Source organism: Phoxinus phoxinus, assembly GCF_949152265.1.
Source record: "Phoxinus phoxinus genome assembly, chromosome: 15".
Taxonomy (NCBI): Eukaryota; Metazoa; Chordata; class Actinopteri; order Cypriniformes; family Leuciscidae; genus Phoxinus; species Phoxinus phoxinus.
Window position 1 is genome coordinate 19,656,804 of NC_136890.1, and position 18,031 is coordinate 19,674,834.

Here is an 18,031-nt window from a genome sequence, read left to right on the forward strand (position 1 = left end):
GATCTCTCACCGTTTATATCTTTCAGATTCTCCTATTGATATGCGAGAGCACACAGACAGTGCAATACAGATATTATTTACCTATTTCTCATCTTATCTGATTTTTTATTCACTCTTTTTACCCGTATAGGCTATGGGAGCGCGCTCGTGGCTGTAAGCGTCGCCAGCCACTACCAGCCACTACCAGCCACACGATCTCTCTCCGTTTACATCTTTCAGACTCTCCTATTGATACGCGAGAGCACACAGACAGCGCAATACAGATATTATTTACCTATTTCTCATTTTATCTGATTTTTTTATTCGCTCTTTTTACTCGTATATGGGAGCGCGGTCGTGGCTGTAAGCGTCACCAGCCACTACCAGCCACACGATCTCTCACCGTTTACATCTTTCAGACTCTCCTATTGATATGCGAGAGCACACAGACAGTGCAATACAGATCTTATTTACCTATTTCTCATCTTATCTGATTTTTTTATTCGCTCTTTTTATCCGTATAGGCTATGGGATCGCGCTCGTGGCTGTAAGCGTCGCCAGCCACTACCAGCCACTACCAGCCACACGATCTCTCTCCGAACATCTTTCAGACTCTCCTATTGATACGCGAGAGCACACAGACAGCGCAATACAGATATTATTTACCTATTTCTCATTTTATCTGATTTTTTTATTCGCTCTTTTTACTCGTATATGGGAGCGCGGTCGTGGCTGTAAGCGTCGCCAGCCACTACCAGCCACACGATCTCTCACCGTTTACATCTTTCAGACTCTCCTATTGATATGCGAGAGCACACAGACAGTGCAATACAGATATTATTTACCTATTTCTCATTTTATCTGATTTTTTTATTCGCTCTTTTTACTCGTATATGGGAGCGCGCTCGTGGCTGTAAGCGTCGCCAGCCACTACCAGCCACACAATCTCTCACTGTTTACATCTTTCAGACACTCCCATGATACACGATAGCACACAGACAGTGCAATCCTGCTCGTATTTACCCTTTTCTCATCTTATCTTATATTTTTATTAGCTATTTTGACCTGTAATGTAGCGCGTCTTGTGGCGCGCCAGCCACTATCTCTCACTGTTGCAGCTGCCTGATATACTCAGATAGACATTCTGAAGAATGATTGACCACTCCATTAAGTTTTGTTTTGTATAAAGCCCTTTTTAAAGTAAAATTCGTTTTGTATAAATTGTATATTAATTTTAATCAATGTTTGATCAAACAATTCCCTGGCTGGATTTAATAAATAAGAAGCGAATAAGAAAATAGCCTATAAAATCGTGGCATATGGTTTCTGTGCGATCCCTTGCATTGTATGTTCCTCACAATGCAAGCTAGAAATGTCTAGCCTACTTTTGAACGAAACATTTTAAAACGAAAAGAAATAGGCTATTCTCATATTATCTGTATTATCTGGAAGATCTGTATTGCACTGTCTGTGTGCTCTCGCGTGTCTGAAAGATGTAAACGTGAGAGATCGTGTGGCTGCAGTGGCTGGCGACGCTATAGCCACGAGCGCGCTCCCATACGGTTAATAATAATAATAATATATTTTATTTGTAAAGCACTTTTCATAGTTAAAAACAATCCCAAAGTGCTAAAGAGTATAAACAAAGTTTAAAAACCGAGTAGTTTCCACGGGTAGTTAAGAGCGAATAAAAAAATCAGATAAGATGAGAAATAGGTAAATAATATCTGTATTGCACTGTCTGTGTGCTGTCGCGTATCAATAGGAGAGTCTGAAAGATGTAAACGGAGAGAGATCGTGTGGCTGGTAGTGGCTGGTAGTGGCTGGTAGTGGCTGGTGACGCTTACAGCCACGACCGCGCTCCCATATACGAGTAAAAAGAGCGAATAAAAAAATCAGATAAAATGAGAAATAGGTAAATAATATCTGTATTGCGCTGTCTGTGTGCTCTCGCGTATCAATAGGAGAGTCTGAAAGATGTAAACGGAGAGAGATCGTGTGGCTGGTAGTGGCTGGTAGTGGCTGGCGACGCTTACAGCCACGAGCGCGCTCCCATAGCCTATACGGATAAAAAGAGCGAATAAAAAAATCAGATAAGATGAGAAATAGGTAAATAAGATCTGTATTGCACTGTCTGTGTGCTCTCGCATATCAATAGGAGAGTCTGAAAGATGTAAACGGTGAGAGATCGTGTGGCTGGTAGTGGCTGGCGACGCTTACAGCCACGAGCGCGCTCCCATATACGAGTAAAAAGAGCGAATAAAAAAATCAGATAAAATGAGAAATAGGTAAATAATATCTGTATTGCACTGTCTGTGTGCTCTCGCGTATCAATAGGAGAGTCTGAAAGATGTAAACGGAGAGAGATCGTGTGGCTGGTAGTGGCTGGTAGTGGCTGGCGACGCTTACAGCCACGAGCGCGCTCCCATAGCCTATACGGGTAAAAAGAGCGAATACAAAATCAGATAAGATGAGAAATAGGTAAATAAGATCTGTATTGCACTGTCTGTGTGCTCTCGCATATCAATAGGAGAATCTGAAAGATATAAACGGTGAGAGATCGTGTGGCTGGTAGTGGCTGGCAACGCTTACAGCCACGAGCGCACTCCCATATATGGGTAAAAAGAGCGAATAAAAAAATCACATAATATGAGAAATAGGCTAGGTAAATAAGATCTGTATTGCACTGTCTGTGTGCTCTTGTGTATCAATAGGAGTGTCTGAAAGATGTAAACAGTGAAAGATCGTGTGGCTGGTAGTGGCTGACATGGCTGAAACTTGCTGCATTTGGTTAAAAAAAACCTTACATATTGTGTAAGTTCGGGTGGCAGGCGCATCTGATCGAGTGGCCGGCGCATATTTCCGTGACTGGTCGAGTGGCCGGCGCATATAACGCAGTGGCAGGCGCATATTTCCGTGACTGGTCGAGTGGCAGCTCCCCCTGCCACGCATATTTCCGTGACTGGTCGAGTGGCAGCTCCCCCTGCCACGCATATTTCCGTGACTGGTCGAGTGGCAGCTCCCCCTGCCACGCAAAGATTTTACCCCCTCTCAGCCTTTACCCATACATGCATACATAACACAGATTTTCTCGAAACCATTCGTGCAATTGTCGAAGCACCTTTTTGAAAAATTATCTACACATTAAACACAATCCAGCTGTTTTCACACGGCTCTAGACAAAATGTCCACATTTTTCGAAGAAACACAAGCACATAATATTTAATATAATTAGTATCATTGACTCAATCACAAGTTAAACACAATCAACCTTCATAGCAATATTTATGTCGCACCACCATTCAGAACCCCAGTATTTATCCAAAATAACCACTAGTTCGGGCTTATGATTCAAACAATACAGAAAGTGGTGAAACAAGAGGAATAATAACAAAAGCAAGTAGCCTACCCTACGAGAAAAATGTATGAAGGCCAATGAGAACTTTTGTGATTGACCATACAGGTTATGCCTACTGTTTTATGGAAAATGAAAAGAATATGACAGAAAGAAATCGTTAAAATGTTTGCAGTCATTGGAGGTGGCTTGTGAGAAAATGACTTTGTAGGCCTACTACACGACCTGTCTGACAGATAGACAGACGCTCTCGCATTAGTGCGTGTGCGCATTACTGCACGCGGTCACGCAAATGTGAAGGTTCGCGCGGAATGCGTCTTGGCGCTCCGACTTGAGCTGGAGCTCGTGAAAGGCGCTCTGAGCGCGAGACCCTCTGCACCCCTTTTTTCATGGATTGGATTTTAACGGCATTTGTGAAGGAAACATATACTCTTTTAGCTGGGTCAGCTGCATTCCCGAAGACTAAAACATTATTGGCTAATAAACATTAATTTTTTCCAAAGAAAATGTCCAGACCAAAGGTCTCGGAGCGGCAGGGGAGCGATGACTCGGACACGGACCTGCTGCTCGCGACGCTCTCACCGGAGGAAGTGAAGGAGCTCGAGCGGGAGCTCGTTTTTATCGATCCCGACCCGACCGTACCAGTGGGACTCCGCCAGCGGAATCAGACAGAAAAACTACCGTCCAGAGGATATAACAGAGAGGCTATGCTGGACTACTGCGAGCGGGAGACCAAGAAACTAATCCGGAGAGAGTTGAGCGTAGAGGTGATGCGTATAACAACAACAACAACAACAACAATAACATTATTGTTATTATTATTATTGATAGTAGTAGGTCTAGTAGGTTATTATGTAAAATCATTTTCTTTAGGCTATTATTATTTTTAATAATATATCTAACTGTTAAACAACTTTTTTTGTCCACCAACCCTTAAATCTTTAAAACACTTTAAAAGTCTTCAAGACTGATTTATTTCGAACTAAATCCAAACTTCAAAAATACACTGAAACATTGCTGTATTTTCCCTATGGGAATTTGCTCTCAGTGGCCAAGTTTAGAGACTTGAAGAATGGAGAGCTGACCTGTGTTCATCTGTCATTCAGTCTTTTACAGTTCTCATCATAGTGTGACATTTTTGTAGATCTGTGGACACAGTGAATGGCTGATTTAGCACTGAGATCCATGTTAATCAGTCCGGCCTACGTGCCTGACATGCTGTCATGATTGCACATGTCAACACCTGTTTTGCTGCACACCCGGGACTCTTATGGCCAATAATGTTGCCATCATCTGGCGGTGATGAACTTTTTCTTTGCTTTGGAGTATTTGCCTGTGGTGCACATTTACAAAACCCTTTGTACTTCCAAGTGGGAGTCGAAGCTTTTTATCAACAACACATTTCCAAAACACTTCTGGCAAGAAGTTATAACAGTATAAACTTATCTTAGGTAAAAATCCTGACGCATTTCATTTTTCATTACAGCCAAATGTCTTTATAAACATTTGTATCATAGTTTAGTTTATTGTTGTCTGGTATAAACACAGGATTATCTCTCCCTTCTGTGGTTCTAGGGGATAATCATTTGTAGTTGGCACTCCATTATAAACTATGCAGAATCACCTTTGACTTCAAAGTAGCTGTATTCATTCACTTTTGGGTTCACCTCAATATGATTTTCTGAGAGGATGCTGTAAAAATGGTCTCCAGTAACAGAAGCAGAACATAACAGATGGTCTGGTTCTTCTGGGACGGTGTTCCTTATGGTTTTGGAGAGTGCTACTTGTGTTTTAAACAGGTGCTAATGAAGCACTAGTAATGTGAGATGCACTCAAGGGGCCACAAACTACTTTTAAACTCTACTGAGACACTGCAGTGTTTGTTTGAAACATGTTCAGCAGGCAACAGAACACACACAAAGGAACCTCGCAAGTTACTAAGTAACATTGTGCTCTTTATATTCAGTGATTCCCCATTTATAGCTTATTTTTGATAAATTCTAACTTTAAAAAATTGTCTGTGAAGCCTGTTCAGGTGCGTCATTGTGTTGGCAGTGTGAATTTGCTAACTGAATAGTCACTTCCAGTATATTCAGTAAAACAGCTGTGAGAATGAAATTTATGTTCAGGTTATTTTACAGTAGTCAGTAGTTAAGAGTGATGCACTTCAGCGATTTGTGAATGTGTTTACTTGAAGCTTGGCCACAGTGAGGCTTCGGAATAGTCAAGGACGGCATTCCAGTCCTGAATGTTCCTCCCTTTGCTGCCTTATAAGGGCACATCTGAGAGTTTTAAGACTTCTTCAAACAATGGCACACAAATCTACACAGTATGTTCATTCCCTTTTAATGACCACTAAAAATAACTCCCTCAGTCAAGTCTAGCTGGGTCCAGCAATTGGATGTATTTATTCTAGATATGTTTCCTTTGTTTGATGCCCCTATGTATTATGATAATGTTAATATCTATAGCTAATTACACTGAAATGAAAGCAAATGGGAACTAATATAATGTGAATACGGCATTATGATGTCATTTAAGATGTCAAAAGTCAGATTATGATTAGCCAAAATCAGATATGCCAACTACCAAAAGACAAACAGCTTCTCAGATTTAATGTGCTGTGACTAATTTCTTTTGTGTTTACTGTTGAAGGGAGAGTCAAGAGGGGATGGCATAAGGAGAGATCGACTCCGCCGAATGAGGAGCAGAGAGTTTTCCAGGTCGCAGAGCGGCGATCCTCCCGACACAGAGAGCAGAAATGTAGAGAGTGAAAAAGATAAGGAGCGAGCGAGAAAAATGGAGGATGACTTTAAGGGCTTACCTGATGAAGGAGTCAAAGACAGAGAGAATAAAATGGAGGAAGACAAGAGAGAAGCAGAGAAGACAGGTAATAAGACAGAAAGTGGAAAAGAACTTTCTAGGAAAGAAAGAGGAAGCAGCAAAACTCTAGACCTCATTTCCAAACTGCAGGAGAAAAAAGAGGATAAGAAAGAAAGAGGGAGGAAGGAGGAGAAAAAAGCGTGTGAAAACTCCAAAATACGAGGGTTTCTCTCCAAACTGCAGGCGGATAAAGATGCCGAAGACCTAAAAGTAAAAGACAATAAAGCATATGTCAAGAAACAAGACGAAAGCAGAACTAAAACCATAGAGGAACCCAAGAACAACAGAGCAGTAGGAAGATTAAACCTAAAAGGTGGAGAAACAGAGGAGAAGAAAAGCAGAATTAAAAATGTAGAAGAGACAATCAAAAGAAAGGCAAGAGAAGAGGTGGGTGAGAAAAGTCCCCCACAGAGAGATACAACCAGAGCACAGAAAGAGAGAGAACAAGTAAAACAGTCAGAAAACAGAGAGGTGAAGATATCTACCAATTCCACCTGTAACAGCTCGGGGAAATGTCATGGTGCTGATGATCGTTCTGTTCCTACTGAGGAAGATGAGTCTGTTAGCGAAGATATTGACAGTGATACTGGCTCCAGCATGTTTGACGACCTTCTAGAGCAGGTTCGCAGCGACGACCCTGAACTAACAGAGGTCAATGTTAATAATTCAGATGCCATTAAGACAGACACTCTGATACAGTTTGCCGAGGGTCTTCGCAGCAACACTCACGTCAAAACCTTCTGCCTCGCGAACGCGAGAGCGGATGATCATGTTGCGTTCGCCATCGCTGGAACCCTGCGAAATAACTCAACCCTGACCGGAATCAACCTCGACTCGAACCATTTGACTGGCAAAGGCATCCTGGCCATCATCAACTCTCTTCAGCACAACAGCACGCTCATGGAGCTGCGGTTTCATAACCAGAGACACATCTGCGGAGGGAAGACTGAGATGGAGATGGCCAAAGTCTTACGTGACAACTCTTCTCTGCTGAAGTTGGGATATCATTTCGAGCTGGCTGGGCCCAGGATGACCATGACAAACATATTGAGCCGAAACATGGACAGGAAGCGGCAGCAAAGACTAGAAGCACAAAAACTCGCCAGACTGGAGACCGACTCCACCCACAAAACCCCACGTGAAGATAAGAGCTCAGTTGAAACAAATAAGCTCACACCGTCCATTTACACTCAGAAGAAAGACTCTAAATTTGTTGCCATTTCAAAATTCACCTCTGCTCAGGAAACTTCTAAAACTCCGCCCACAACGCCACCGTCTAAACCCCTCCCCTCTGAGGTAACAGGAAAGAAAAAAGGAGCAACAGGAAGTCGACAAGCTCCTCCTCCTTCTCCTCCTCCTCCTCCTCCACCAACTCCCAGTCCAGCATTAGATGTCCAGGCCCTGAGGAGGTCGCTGACCCCAGTCTCTCAGAGGAAACCAGACAGCAGTGCTGTTGTCCGACAGACGGACAGGAACTCCAGAGATCAGCTCCTGGACTCTATCAGAAACTGCAGCATGAATGCTCTCAAAAAGGCAAGTGAAACGGACATCACATGTCATAGATACAAGCAGGACATGAGTGTATTAAAATATCACTCTTTTAATAAGAAAAATGTGAAGGCTTCATTCTACACATACTCTTTGAGTACATCTTTTGAAAAGGTGATTACTTCACCTCCGTTAAAAAAACTAAGTTCTATTTCCATTGTGACACAAATTTTTCAACCTCACGCTACCCAATACCCACAGCTAGAGCAGCTTTACTCTGTATGGATATGATGTCATGTGACGTATCAACACAGGTGAATGACGCAAAAAAACAACAACAATACATTCCAAAGGATCCTAATGCTAGGAATGTGGTTATTTATTTTCAACAATGTGAATGTCTCAGTTGAGCATTATTCATTTGTATTTGGTACATTTCACTGTGTATTCTTTGGTAAATCAGTTGCAATTTCGAACCAGGATTTGAGATAAAAAAATTCACGATATGGAGCAATGCGACAACATGAAAGTAACTGTTAATTCGAATCTCTGATCTGTGACCAGTGATTTCTGATATGCAACGATTCATGTACAGTCAGATGTCTTGTCTATGTGTCAGTAAATCAAACCAGTGACTAAACGGTCAACTTCACATGGTTTCTCTTAGTAGGATGAAAATAATCTGTTTTGACGAGATCACTGCATTCATGCGCTCAACACGTCTGGTAGGCCACAATGCTCATCACTCCAACCTTTCATGCCACAATCTAAATATAATGCTATAGATTAGTTCATCTTGAGAGCTATAATAGTAAAAACGTGCTAAAAGTTTTCGTAATACTAGCTATTTCATATGCAAAGATGTCAGCCAATCACAGCAGTGGGCGTTTACACTGAAGTCTCACAGCATCCATGCCCCTTCAAACAGCGTTGAAATCAGAGGGTTAAAATCAGGATTGGAAAAAAGGCTTTTATTTATAAATTAGATTTTTTTAATGTAAAAATCATACTAACACTTTAAGTGCACCCCATTAAAAAACAAAACAATGCAGTTCATGACCCCTTTAATATATATATTTTTTTTTTATCAAAAGAGAAGTTACATTTTAATATCTTATTATAAATGCTTAATCTTCTTTTTAATCTGCCTTTCAGGTTGAGATCCCTAAGCGGTTGAGATAGCATCTGTCTGGGGTATGTGCTTCTACCAGATTCCCTTGCAGTCCTCCAGTGCCCCATCATCATCTGTGGAGTCATTGAATCATCAAGATGAGATTCCACCTTAACTGGTTTAGACACTCTGAAATACAGCCGATTGGGATTATCTGAAATCTAAACATCTGAGGTGGGATACTAGATTTTCCCCTGGACTGACAGTTAAACAGTCAACGTACTAGAGAGGAAAGGGAAAGTTATTTTAATTAAAGATTATGAGGGCACATGAAAAAAACTAAATGATGTGCACGGATACATCATGTATTATAAATACTGAAATATTGAATTAAAAAAAACAAGAATTGTCCATTTTGATTTACGGGAGACTTTAAATTCTACAGTAACTATAAACTACTATTGATTATGTACTGTATGTGATATTGTGTAATTTCATAAGCAGGTCTGTTTATGGTCATGTACTGTATATATTTAATTCATCATAGTTTCATTACAAATGCTATTCTTCAAGTTGTTTATCGAACAATCCTCCATTTGTACCAATGAAAGTAGTCCAGGGCATATGCATTGTATGATATTAAGGTGAAAGTTCATCCCATGCTTTCTGCAGCATATTTTTAATCAATTAAATGCTTTATCGGTGTATTTAAAAACATGAATAAATGATAGTTTATAAGGAGGGAAAATAGAACAAATTGAACAGCTTCTTTTCACGTCTGCAAACGTTATCCATTTATCAATGGGCAGAATTTCTTATTCATCCCTTATAAATCGAGATAAAAACAACCACAATTGTTTTTAATTGTGATAAATACTGTAGATGTCACTTGAGAAGTATTGAATTAGCAATATTACTTACTTGAGATCTCTGTATGTAGCCCTAACCGATGTGGATTTAGCTGTTTGAATTTTATGATTTGTACTTTATTTTTATGATTTTTTTTTTATAGCTGGATAACAGATTGGTGAATAAACCTCCACAAATGGTTCCTGGTATTGATTAAGTTTGATTTGGTGCTCACTGCAGAGCCAAATGGGTCAGATGGGTGGAGCTTGACCTAATTACATATAGGGATATAGGATTAGGGTGTGACTGGGCCTTTAAGTTCCACCCCTTAGGCTCTGTAGTTAGCAGGCTCTCTTTTATTCATGAGGGAACAGGAGGTCAAAGTGTGAAAACTGCCAACATGAACTCAAATCATCACATTATCTTATTTTGGTTGTTCTATGTGCAATTAAAGCTTGAAGTTTAAGTTTATTTTGTGGATAAGAAGACATCTAACTTGTCTGTAGCAGGCTAAAGTATAATTTAATATAACTGGTGCAGTTCATGGATGCCACCTGCAGGTGGCAAAAGAGACAAGTTACCATTGCGCACAGAAGATGAAATGTAGACTAATATTTTTCAAAGTAGTTAATTCCTTTGTAGGAGAAAATATTAAATACATGGTATATATATATTGTGGCGGATGTTGTAGTGCAAAAAATAGGTAAGAAAAGTTAGCTCAAAAGAGTATGTATAGTTTATAGCAGAATTAATTCTCATAATGAGGCATTTTTTCTTAAAATATTAGCAATGGAAGCAGAAAAAATAAGTAATATTAATAGCTGAAAGACTGGCTCTCTTCTCTTGTCCTCTGGCTTTTTTTTGCCTTTCACAATATTGTTAACAACACTAAGCTTACATAATCAAATATACTTGCCGGAAAAATATGCCGGATTTACCTCACATTGTGACATAATCTCAATAATCACAATCTCCCTCATTGGGCTCCTTCTGTACGTGCGAGTAGGCATGTGTCTATGCATAAATCCTACTGTTAAACTGTCATTGGTTTGTTCTTTTGTGTAGGTGTAGGTCTCTTTCTCTCTCTCTCTCTCTCTCTCTCTCTCTCTCTCTCTCTCTCTCTCTCTCGCTCTCTCTGTGAGAGAGAGGAAGCATATTATAAAGTTGTGTTATTATGTTGTAGGTTATTATAAAGATCATGTCTTTCTTGAAGAGGATGATAAGTTGGGGATAATGAAAACCCATCTAAAGATTCTGTCTCTTTTCGTAGGTAAATACTTTTTTCCTGCTTGATGTATAAATCTTGTATTAGTCGTGTGCATGTTAAAAGAGGAAATACATGAATTTAGTGAAGTAAAATATACCAATGATCCGAAATTTGACTAAGATGTTTTACAAACAAAAGTTCTAGTAAATCCACATTTCATTGATAGTTAGCCTACATTATTCCAGGGTTAAATGATCTTGCCTGAATTGTGTGACAATTCAAAATGATTTCAAGATGTACTTTTTAGAGATGCTTACATTGACATCTGATTGCAGGCTATCAATGTGAGTGAATTGAAAGTTAAATTGAACTGGTTTACCTGTAGTTGTCTGATGACCCTCTGTATATTTTTGGAAAAAAGGATTGTGTAAAAATGTTTCAGTTTAACACATAGACTGATGTGATGAAGTTTTCTCTAGTTTTCAGTGGTGTGTTGATGAAGTCTGGAGATGTTTTTGAGGGAACAGTGGGTGAAAAGGTGGAGATCAGATGTCTATATTCAGATGATTACAGATATACACCCAAGTACTTTTGCCGTGATCCCTGTGAATATAAGCATGTTTTGATTAGAATTGCAAAGACTGATCAGGTCGTCTCCGATGGAAGATACTCTATGATTGATACTGTGAGTGGAAGGTTCTTCACTGTAACCATCAAAGATCTCAGACTCAAAGACTCTGGTGTTTATTACTGTGGAGTTGACAAATGGTGGAGTGACATATTGAAGAAAGTTCATCTGTCTGTCCGTCAAGGTGGGTTTTTAGGCAAACAGTTTGTGAATACAATAAATACATTTGTCTTCTTATTGAAATAATTTCATATAGCTTTACAAAATGTTTATTAAATTCCTCCATTTTCTGTTTTATTTTCAGCAGCTCCTGTGAACAAACCTTCACACATCTCTGAAAAGACAACTACAACTACAACTACAACTGCATGGACAACAGCAACACTCACCTCTGCAGTAGTTACATCCAGTCTGCAAACTAATGATCCATTTTACAACAGTAATTAGATTATTTATAAATTAAGAAAAGCATACTCAATTTAGTATTTTACACTTTCACCTTCAATGTTCTTCAAAGGAGAGATTCTGCTTCTTTTTTATAAATCTGTGATTCTCTCTCTCTCTCTCTCTCTCTCTCTCTCTCTCTCTCTCTCTCTCTCTCTCTCTCGGATAACTCTACTTCTTATGAACCGTTTTGTATGAATTTCTTTGTGTAACATTGTGTTAATACCAGATTAAAAAAAAAAAAATGACTGTCTTAAAATGTTAACAGTTAGCTTGCTGCAGCAAACTTAATAATAACATGTTGTCTTTCTCTTTGTATTTCAGTCAATGTGGCTGTGGTGTGTGCAGGTGTTCTGGTGCTGCTGGTGTTTGGGGTTCTTGTGGCTTTAGTGTTTCTCTGCAGGAAAAGATCACACTCAATGTCCAGACGTAAGACCACAAACATAAAGACTTGATCTGATTCAAATGCCCAAAATAAATAATCAAATTATAAAAAAAAACCCCCATTGCATCTGTTTTAAAAATCACATAGGCCTAGAGAACTGGTGTGACTGCTGGGTATTTAGTAATGCTCTCATCATTTATTTTGTTTAGATCACTAATGCACTATAAGTCACTTTGAATGAGTTCTACACCATCATGTTTCTTTCAGCTTTGAACGGTGCTGTTCCTGAAAATTCAGTTCAAGATTCACCAGATCTCAACCAGGTGGGAACATCTGCTCTTACACAATTTTATCCTAAAGCACCAATATCTGATTACAAACCACATTAACCCAACAAAATACAATTGATCAACATTGTATACATTTAAATTGGTTAAACAAGATTACGCTAAACATGTTGAATGTACACAATTATTTTTTTTGTATGTGTACCCCTATATCTCTTAGACTGTAGATGATGTCCATCACATCTACGATGAAATGGTGACCGAGAACAGCCTGGCTGGTCCAGCTAGAGATGCCAATTCTTCTGTAATATATTCCACCGTGCAGCACTGTGGTCCTGCACCTCAGGATGATATGAACGATTTTTATTCACTCATCATCACACAATCTCATTCTCTCTCTTAAAAAACAGCTCATTCTTGAAACCTGTTGATGTGAGATGATGCATGTGGTCAACCTGCTAAAACAGGCATGTCTGCCTGCAAACATCCTGCTGTGGACATGTGCGTCAAGTCGTGACATCGAACTGAGCTGCTGTGTTAAATGAATAGTGTGCATTTCCTATAACAGCATTAGCTTTCGTGATGTGCATGCAAAGTTGCTTTAAAAAAAACAAACATTGTTTGTATATTTGTTTAATAGTCTGCCTGACTTAGTTGATGAGGAGATCAAATGTTATGACCAATTATGAAATCCACAGTGAATCCACATTTTTTTCTGACACCTTTGTGTGTCTGTGTGTCTTCTTGTGTCTTTTTAGACTGATGGTGTATTATTATTGCAAGAATTTCTTTTGCCCAGTGTCTCTTATATTAAAGCTTGTTTATTCTATATCTGTCTCTTTTTTCTGAGAATAAAAAGTCAAACACAGAGCCACAGAATATAAAATAGCTGAAAGAATGGCTTTATGCAAAATCACGATCAAGATCTGTGGAAAAACTGACCATTTGTGCGGCTTTGACACAGAAAGGTTGTTTAATGAAGCTCAAATACAACTTAAAGGTAAATGTGATACTGATGATGACTGATGTAAATTTTTGTTTCTCAACAAGGCAACACAAAGTAGTTAAGAGTAGCATACAACCTGATAAGGAATATTAAACCATAAAATGTCAGTAAAAACTAACCCTTACGAAAAAGAAGTTTATTCAAGTGTCCTATTACTTCTTTTAAACAAAAAAATAAGAAAGTATACTTTCAGTCTACATTTTATATACTTCTCAGAAATATACTTTATATACTTCTCAGAAATATACTTACTCATACTGAGAGAAAAGTCCAAGTATATTTGGCCTGTACTTGTACTCAATCTTTTTATTGAGATATACTAAAAGTAATTAAGAATTCAAAGTATACTTGGCTTGTAGTTGTGTTAACTTTTTTGACCGAGTAGCCTATATATATATATATATATATATTTTTTTTTTACATTGTTTTTCATATAGCCTACAATCTTATGAAACTTAGGCTACATTGTTTGAAAGTATTGATTAGAATATTGACATAAAACAGATAAGTTTCTAATTCTGCGTATTTAAATTTTTGTGTAGGCTAGTCCACTTAGTGTGCACAGGAATTTACTTTAATTCTACTTCACTCTTTCCCCAATGAATTTTCCAGCTATCCATGTTTTCACTGTTATACGGTAGGATGACACCTCTTCAAGTACAGAATCTCCGGATCAAAACACAGGAGAAGAAGAAGCTGAAACAAGTGATAGAAGATTGCTCATGCAAATGTAAAATTACGTGATCATCAAATATTAAACAACATATAAATCAAAACTGCTTAATGTTACCAAATTAAATGTCGAACCCATGAAGAGAAAACGACTGTGAAGCTTTGGGGTTGTTGGACTCGATCTACTCCATCTGTGTTTTGATCACGTTCTGAATCTGATCAAGGCGTGTAGTCTTTGACAAAAATGTGATTTTCTCAACTTTTTTTAAAATGTTGCCTTTCTTTATGAAACTTACCGACATTCAATTGTTGATAAAAAAAGGTTGTATGAAGCTAATAAAATGTTTTTAAAATGAGTTAAAGTAGGCATGTTACATGTATTTTTCAAGTATAAAAAATAATATCTACATTTGAACATAGTGGTATACTGGAAGTGCAAAAATAATATATAGTAGACTATAAGTATTATGTTATGTTCACTTAAAGAAAACTTACAAGAAGGCTATACTTGCAGTATAAACTACTAAAGTAGTTTACTGAGAGTACACTTCAGTGTGTACTTTCATAAACTATAAAATTTATTAAAATATTAAACTATTAGTTATAAGTTCTCTTGTAGTACAGATGCATTACAAATGAGAAACCTATTGTGTACTGAAAGTTGACTACTGTTACACTTATAGTACACTTAAACGTATACTTTTATATGCTAAAAGTGGGCCAATTTAGTCCCAGAAATAGTACACTTACAAGTTTACTACAAGTACACATTGATATAAGTACATTTACTACATAAAGTAAACTTAAAATACTTGAACATTACTTCATAAAATTTACTTGAAGTATAGGCCTACTTCTTTTTCGTAAGGTAAATCAAAATGTGGTTACGGGGTTAAAAGGGTGGTATAGGGAAACCAAAAGGCAGTTAAAAATGTGTTAGGTGTTAGGTTAGTGCGTTGTTTTCTTGAATACATATGCACACTGAAATAGCCTGGGTGTTGCAGTGAGGCTGTTTCACTTCACAAATTTCATTTCCGGAAGGCACTGCAATTAATGTGAGTGTCAGTTGAACAAACACACACACACACACACGCGCGCACACACAGTCACACACACTTTTAACAAGTTAAAACACACTTTAACACTTTTTTTTACAATAAGTTAACATTGTGCAATAATGTGAACTGCGCAATATTATTTTTGACTGCATATTTTTTTTGCATATTTGAAAAATTAGCAGAAAATAAGAATTTCTGTACAAATTCATTCTTTGCTGTCGCTCTCTCTTCCTTCTTCAAAACATAAGGTTTGCTTATTTTTTGATTGTTTAAGTTGTAGTTTCACTGCTTAACAGTCATTGGTTTATCCACTTGTAGGTAGAAGTATCTCTCTCTCTCTCTCTCTCTCTCTCTCTCCCTCTCTCTCTCTCTCTCTCTGTGTGTGTGGGGCATCTTTTAAGTTTGTCATCTTTTAAGTTCGTCTTTACTACATAAAGTAAACTTAAAAATATACTTGGACATTCATAAAATTAACTTGAAGTATAGGCCTACTTCTTTTTCGTAAGGTAAACCAAAATGTGGTTAATTCAATTCAATTCAAGTTTATTTGTATAGCGCTTTTCACAATACATATTGTTTCAAAGCAGCTTTACAGAAAATGCATTTCAAAAAATATACATACAAAAATACAGTTAGTTAATCATAAAATTTAGGGCATAACATATCGCCGGCGTTGGGTCGTCTCTTCACAGGCGTCGAGTCGTCTCATCACAGGCGTTGGGGCATCTGAAGTCTCCATGAGAGGCTGGATACATAACTGGAGCTGACGAACTCTATTTGAGTTATCTCGGGACAGGTGTCCCGAGATAACAACAAAAAAAGGCAGATGGGAAATAATTAGCGTAGCTGCTGTTCATAATATGAATGCATTTGATCTGATTTAACTGTAGTATAAAAGGTATGAGATGCATCATGTGAATGCTTGGCTAAAGAGATGCGTCTTTAATCTAGTTTTAAACTGGGAGAGCGAGTCTGAACCTCGGACAATATCAGGAAGGCTATTCCAGAGTTTAGGAGCTAGATGTGAAAACGCCCTCCCTCCTTTAGTGGACTTAGATATCCTAGGTACGACCAGAAGCTTTGAATTTAGCGATCTTAAAGAGCGCGATGGATTATATGGCGATAGAAGATCTCTTAAATACACAGGAGCTAAACCATTTAGGGCTTTATATGTCAGTAACAATACTTTGTAATTGATATGGAACTTAATAGGTAACCAGTGTAGAGATGATAAAATTGGTGTTATATGATCATATTTTCTTGATCTAGTAAGAACTCTAGCAGCTGCATTTTGGACCAACTGTAGCTTGTTTACGGAGGATGCAGGACAACCAGCTAATAAAGCATTACAGTAATCTAGTCTTCAGGTCATGAATGCATGAACTAACTTTTCTGCATCAGAAACTGATAGCATATTACGTAGCTTAGCAATGTTTCTAAGGTGGAAAAAGGCTGTTCTTGTGACATTTGAAATATGATTTTCAAAAGACAAGTTGCGGTCTAGTATAACACCCATCTCTTTTACTGTAGAGGATAAAGTAACAGGACGTCCATCTAGATTAAGGTTGTATTGTAAGAGGTTTTGTGGGCAGTTTTTTGGACCAATCAGTAATACCTCTGTTTTATCTGAATTTAATAGAAGAAAATTACACGTCATCCAATATTTTATATCTTTAACACACTCTGTCATTTTAGATAATTTAGTGTTATCATCTGGTCTTGATGAAATATATAATTGAGTGTCATCAGCATAACAGTGGAAACTTATTCCATGTTTTCTTATAATATTACCAAGTGGCAGCATATAAATTGAGAATAGCAGGGGGCCTAATACAGATCCCTGCGGCACTCCATAATTTACTGACGTTATCTTTGATTTTTCCCCATTTAAATGGACAAAATGGTAACGGTCTGATAGGTACGATCTAAACCAGCTTAATGCCTGTCCCTGAACACCAGTGTAATTTTGAAGTCGATCTAAGAGTATTTTATGATCTATAGTGTCAAACGCAGCACTAAGATCGAGTAAAACTAGTATTGAGATACAGCCTTGGTCAGAAGCTAAAAGTAAATCATTTGTAATTTTAACCAGCGCAGTTTCTGTGCTATGATGTGACCTGAATCCAGACTGAAACTTTTCATAGATATCGTTTTCTTGCAAGAAAGAGCACAGTTGAGCGGACACAACTTTTTCTAGTATTTTAGACATAAATGGAAGATTTGAAATGGGTCTGTAATTTGCTAGGTTATTTGGATCTAATTGTGGTTTCTTAATAAGAGGTTTTATAATTGCCAGCTTGAACGTTTTTGGAACATGTCCTAAAGATAGAGACGAGTTAATAATATTGAGAAGAGGCTCTTCCACTACAGGTAACACTTCTTTCAGTAGTTTAGTGGGAATTGGATCTAATAAGCATGTTGTTGGTTTAGATGCAGTGATAAGTTTATTTAGCTCTTCCTGTCCTATAGTTGTAAAGCGCTGTAGTTGTTCTTGAGGGGCAATAATTGAGGCTGAATCATAAGATGCTGTCAAAGATTGTACATTTACAATTGTATTTCTGATGCTTTCTATTTTCTCAGAGAAGAAATTCATGAAATCATTACTACTAAAATGTAACGGAATATTTTGTTCAGGTGATGTCTGTTTATTTGTTAATCTAGCCACAGTGTTAAATAAAA

The 18,031-nt window shown here is 38.0% G+C and overlaps 2 protein-coding genes across 8 annotated transcripts; both read left to right on the forward strand.

Moving 5' to 3' along the window:
- The first annotated feature begins 3,533 nt into the window (after nt 1-3,533).
- Nucleotides 3,534-9,867, forward strand: lmod1a (leiomodin 1a (smooth muscle)). 3 transcript variants are annotated; one of them, XR_013800579.1, is made up of 4 exons: nt 3,534-4,101; nt 5,990-7,750; nt 8,373-8,430; nt 8,861-9,848. XR_013800579.1 is itself a non-coding variant. In XM_079638531.1 (3 exons), exons 1-3 carry the CDS (start codon nt 3,841-3,843, stop codon nt 8,373-8,375), a joined length of 2,025 nt encoding a protein of 674 aa, XP_079494657.1. In that variant the 5' UTR covers nt 3,534-3,840; the 3' UTR covers nt 8,376-8,848. The 3 variants fall into 3 exon arrangements, 2 of the variants coding, with proteins under 2 accessions (XP_079494657.1, XP_079494656.1); XM_079638531.1 differs by lacking the exon at nt 8,861-9,848 and having other exon boundaries at nt 8,373-8,848; XM_079638530.1 differs by lacking the exon at nt 8,373-8,430 and having other exon boundaries at nt 3,535-4,101; nt 8,861-9,867.
- A 932-nt stretch (nt 9,868-10,799) lies between these two features.
- On the forward strand, nt 10,800-13,444 carry LOC307011876 (CMRF35-like molecule 7). 5 transcript variants are annotated; one of them, XM_079637939.1, is made up of 6 exons: nt 10,800-10,935; nt 11,503-11,684; nt 11,805-11,939; nt 12,269-12,373; nt 12,597-12,652; nt 12,837-13,444. In XM_079637939.1, the coding sequence occupies exons 2-6, from the start codon at nt 11,546-11,548 to the stop codon at nt 13,017-13,019; spliced, it is 618 nt and encodes a 205-aa protein (XP_079494065.1). In that variant the 5' UTR covers nt 10,800-10,935; nt 11,503-11,545; the 3' UTR covers nt 13,020-13,444. The 5 variants fall into 5 exon arrangements, with proteins under 5 accessions (XP_079494065.1, XP_079494067.1, XP_079494063.1 ...); XM_079637941.1 differs by having other exon boundaries at nt 11,808-11,939; XM_079637937.1 differs by having other exon boundaries at nt 10,803-10,935; nt 11,352-11,684.
- The last annotated feature ends 4,587 nt before the right edge of the window (nt 13,445-18,031 follow it).

What these genes read in the sequence shown, in the direction of transcription:
- lmod1a (XM_079638530.1), top strand. Translation starts at nt 3,841, where the DNA reads ATGTCCAGACCAAAGGTCTCGGAGCGGCAGGGGAGCGATGACTCGGAC. An exon ending in GGAGAGAGTTGAGCGTAGAG is followed by an intron (nt 4,102 to 5,989) that starts GTGATGCGTATA and finishes TTACTGTTGAAG; the next exon opens with GGAGAGTCAAGAGGGGATGG. An exon ending in GCATGAATGCTCTCAAAAAG is followed by an intron (nt 7,751 to 8,860) that starts GCAAGTGAAACG and finishes TCTGCCTTTCAG; the next exon opens with GTTGAGATCCCTAAGCGGTT.
- LOC307011876 (XM_079637937.1), top strand. Translation starts at nt 10,899, where the DNA reads ATGAAAACCCATCTAAAGATTCTGTCTCTTTTCGTAG. An exon ending in TCATCTGTCTGTCCGTCAAG is followed by an intron (nt 11,685 to 11,804) that starts GTGGGTTTTTAG and finishes TTTTATTTTCAG; the next exon opens with CAGCTCCTGTGAACAAACCT. An exon ending in ATTCACCAGATCTCAACCAG is followed by an intron (nt 12,653 to 12,836) that starts GTGGGAACATCT and finishes TATATCTCTTAG; the next exon opens with ACTGTAGATGATGTCCATCA.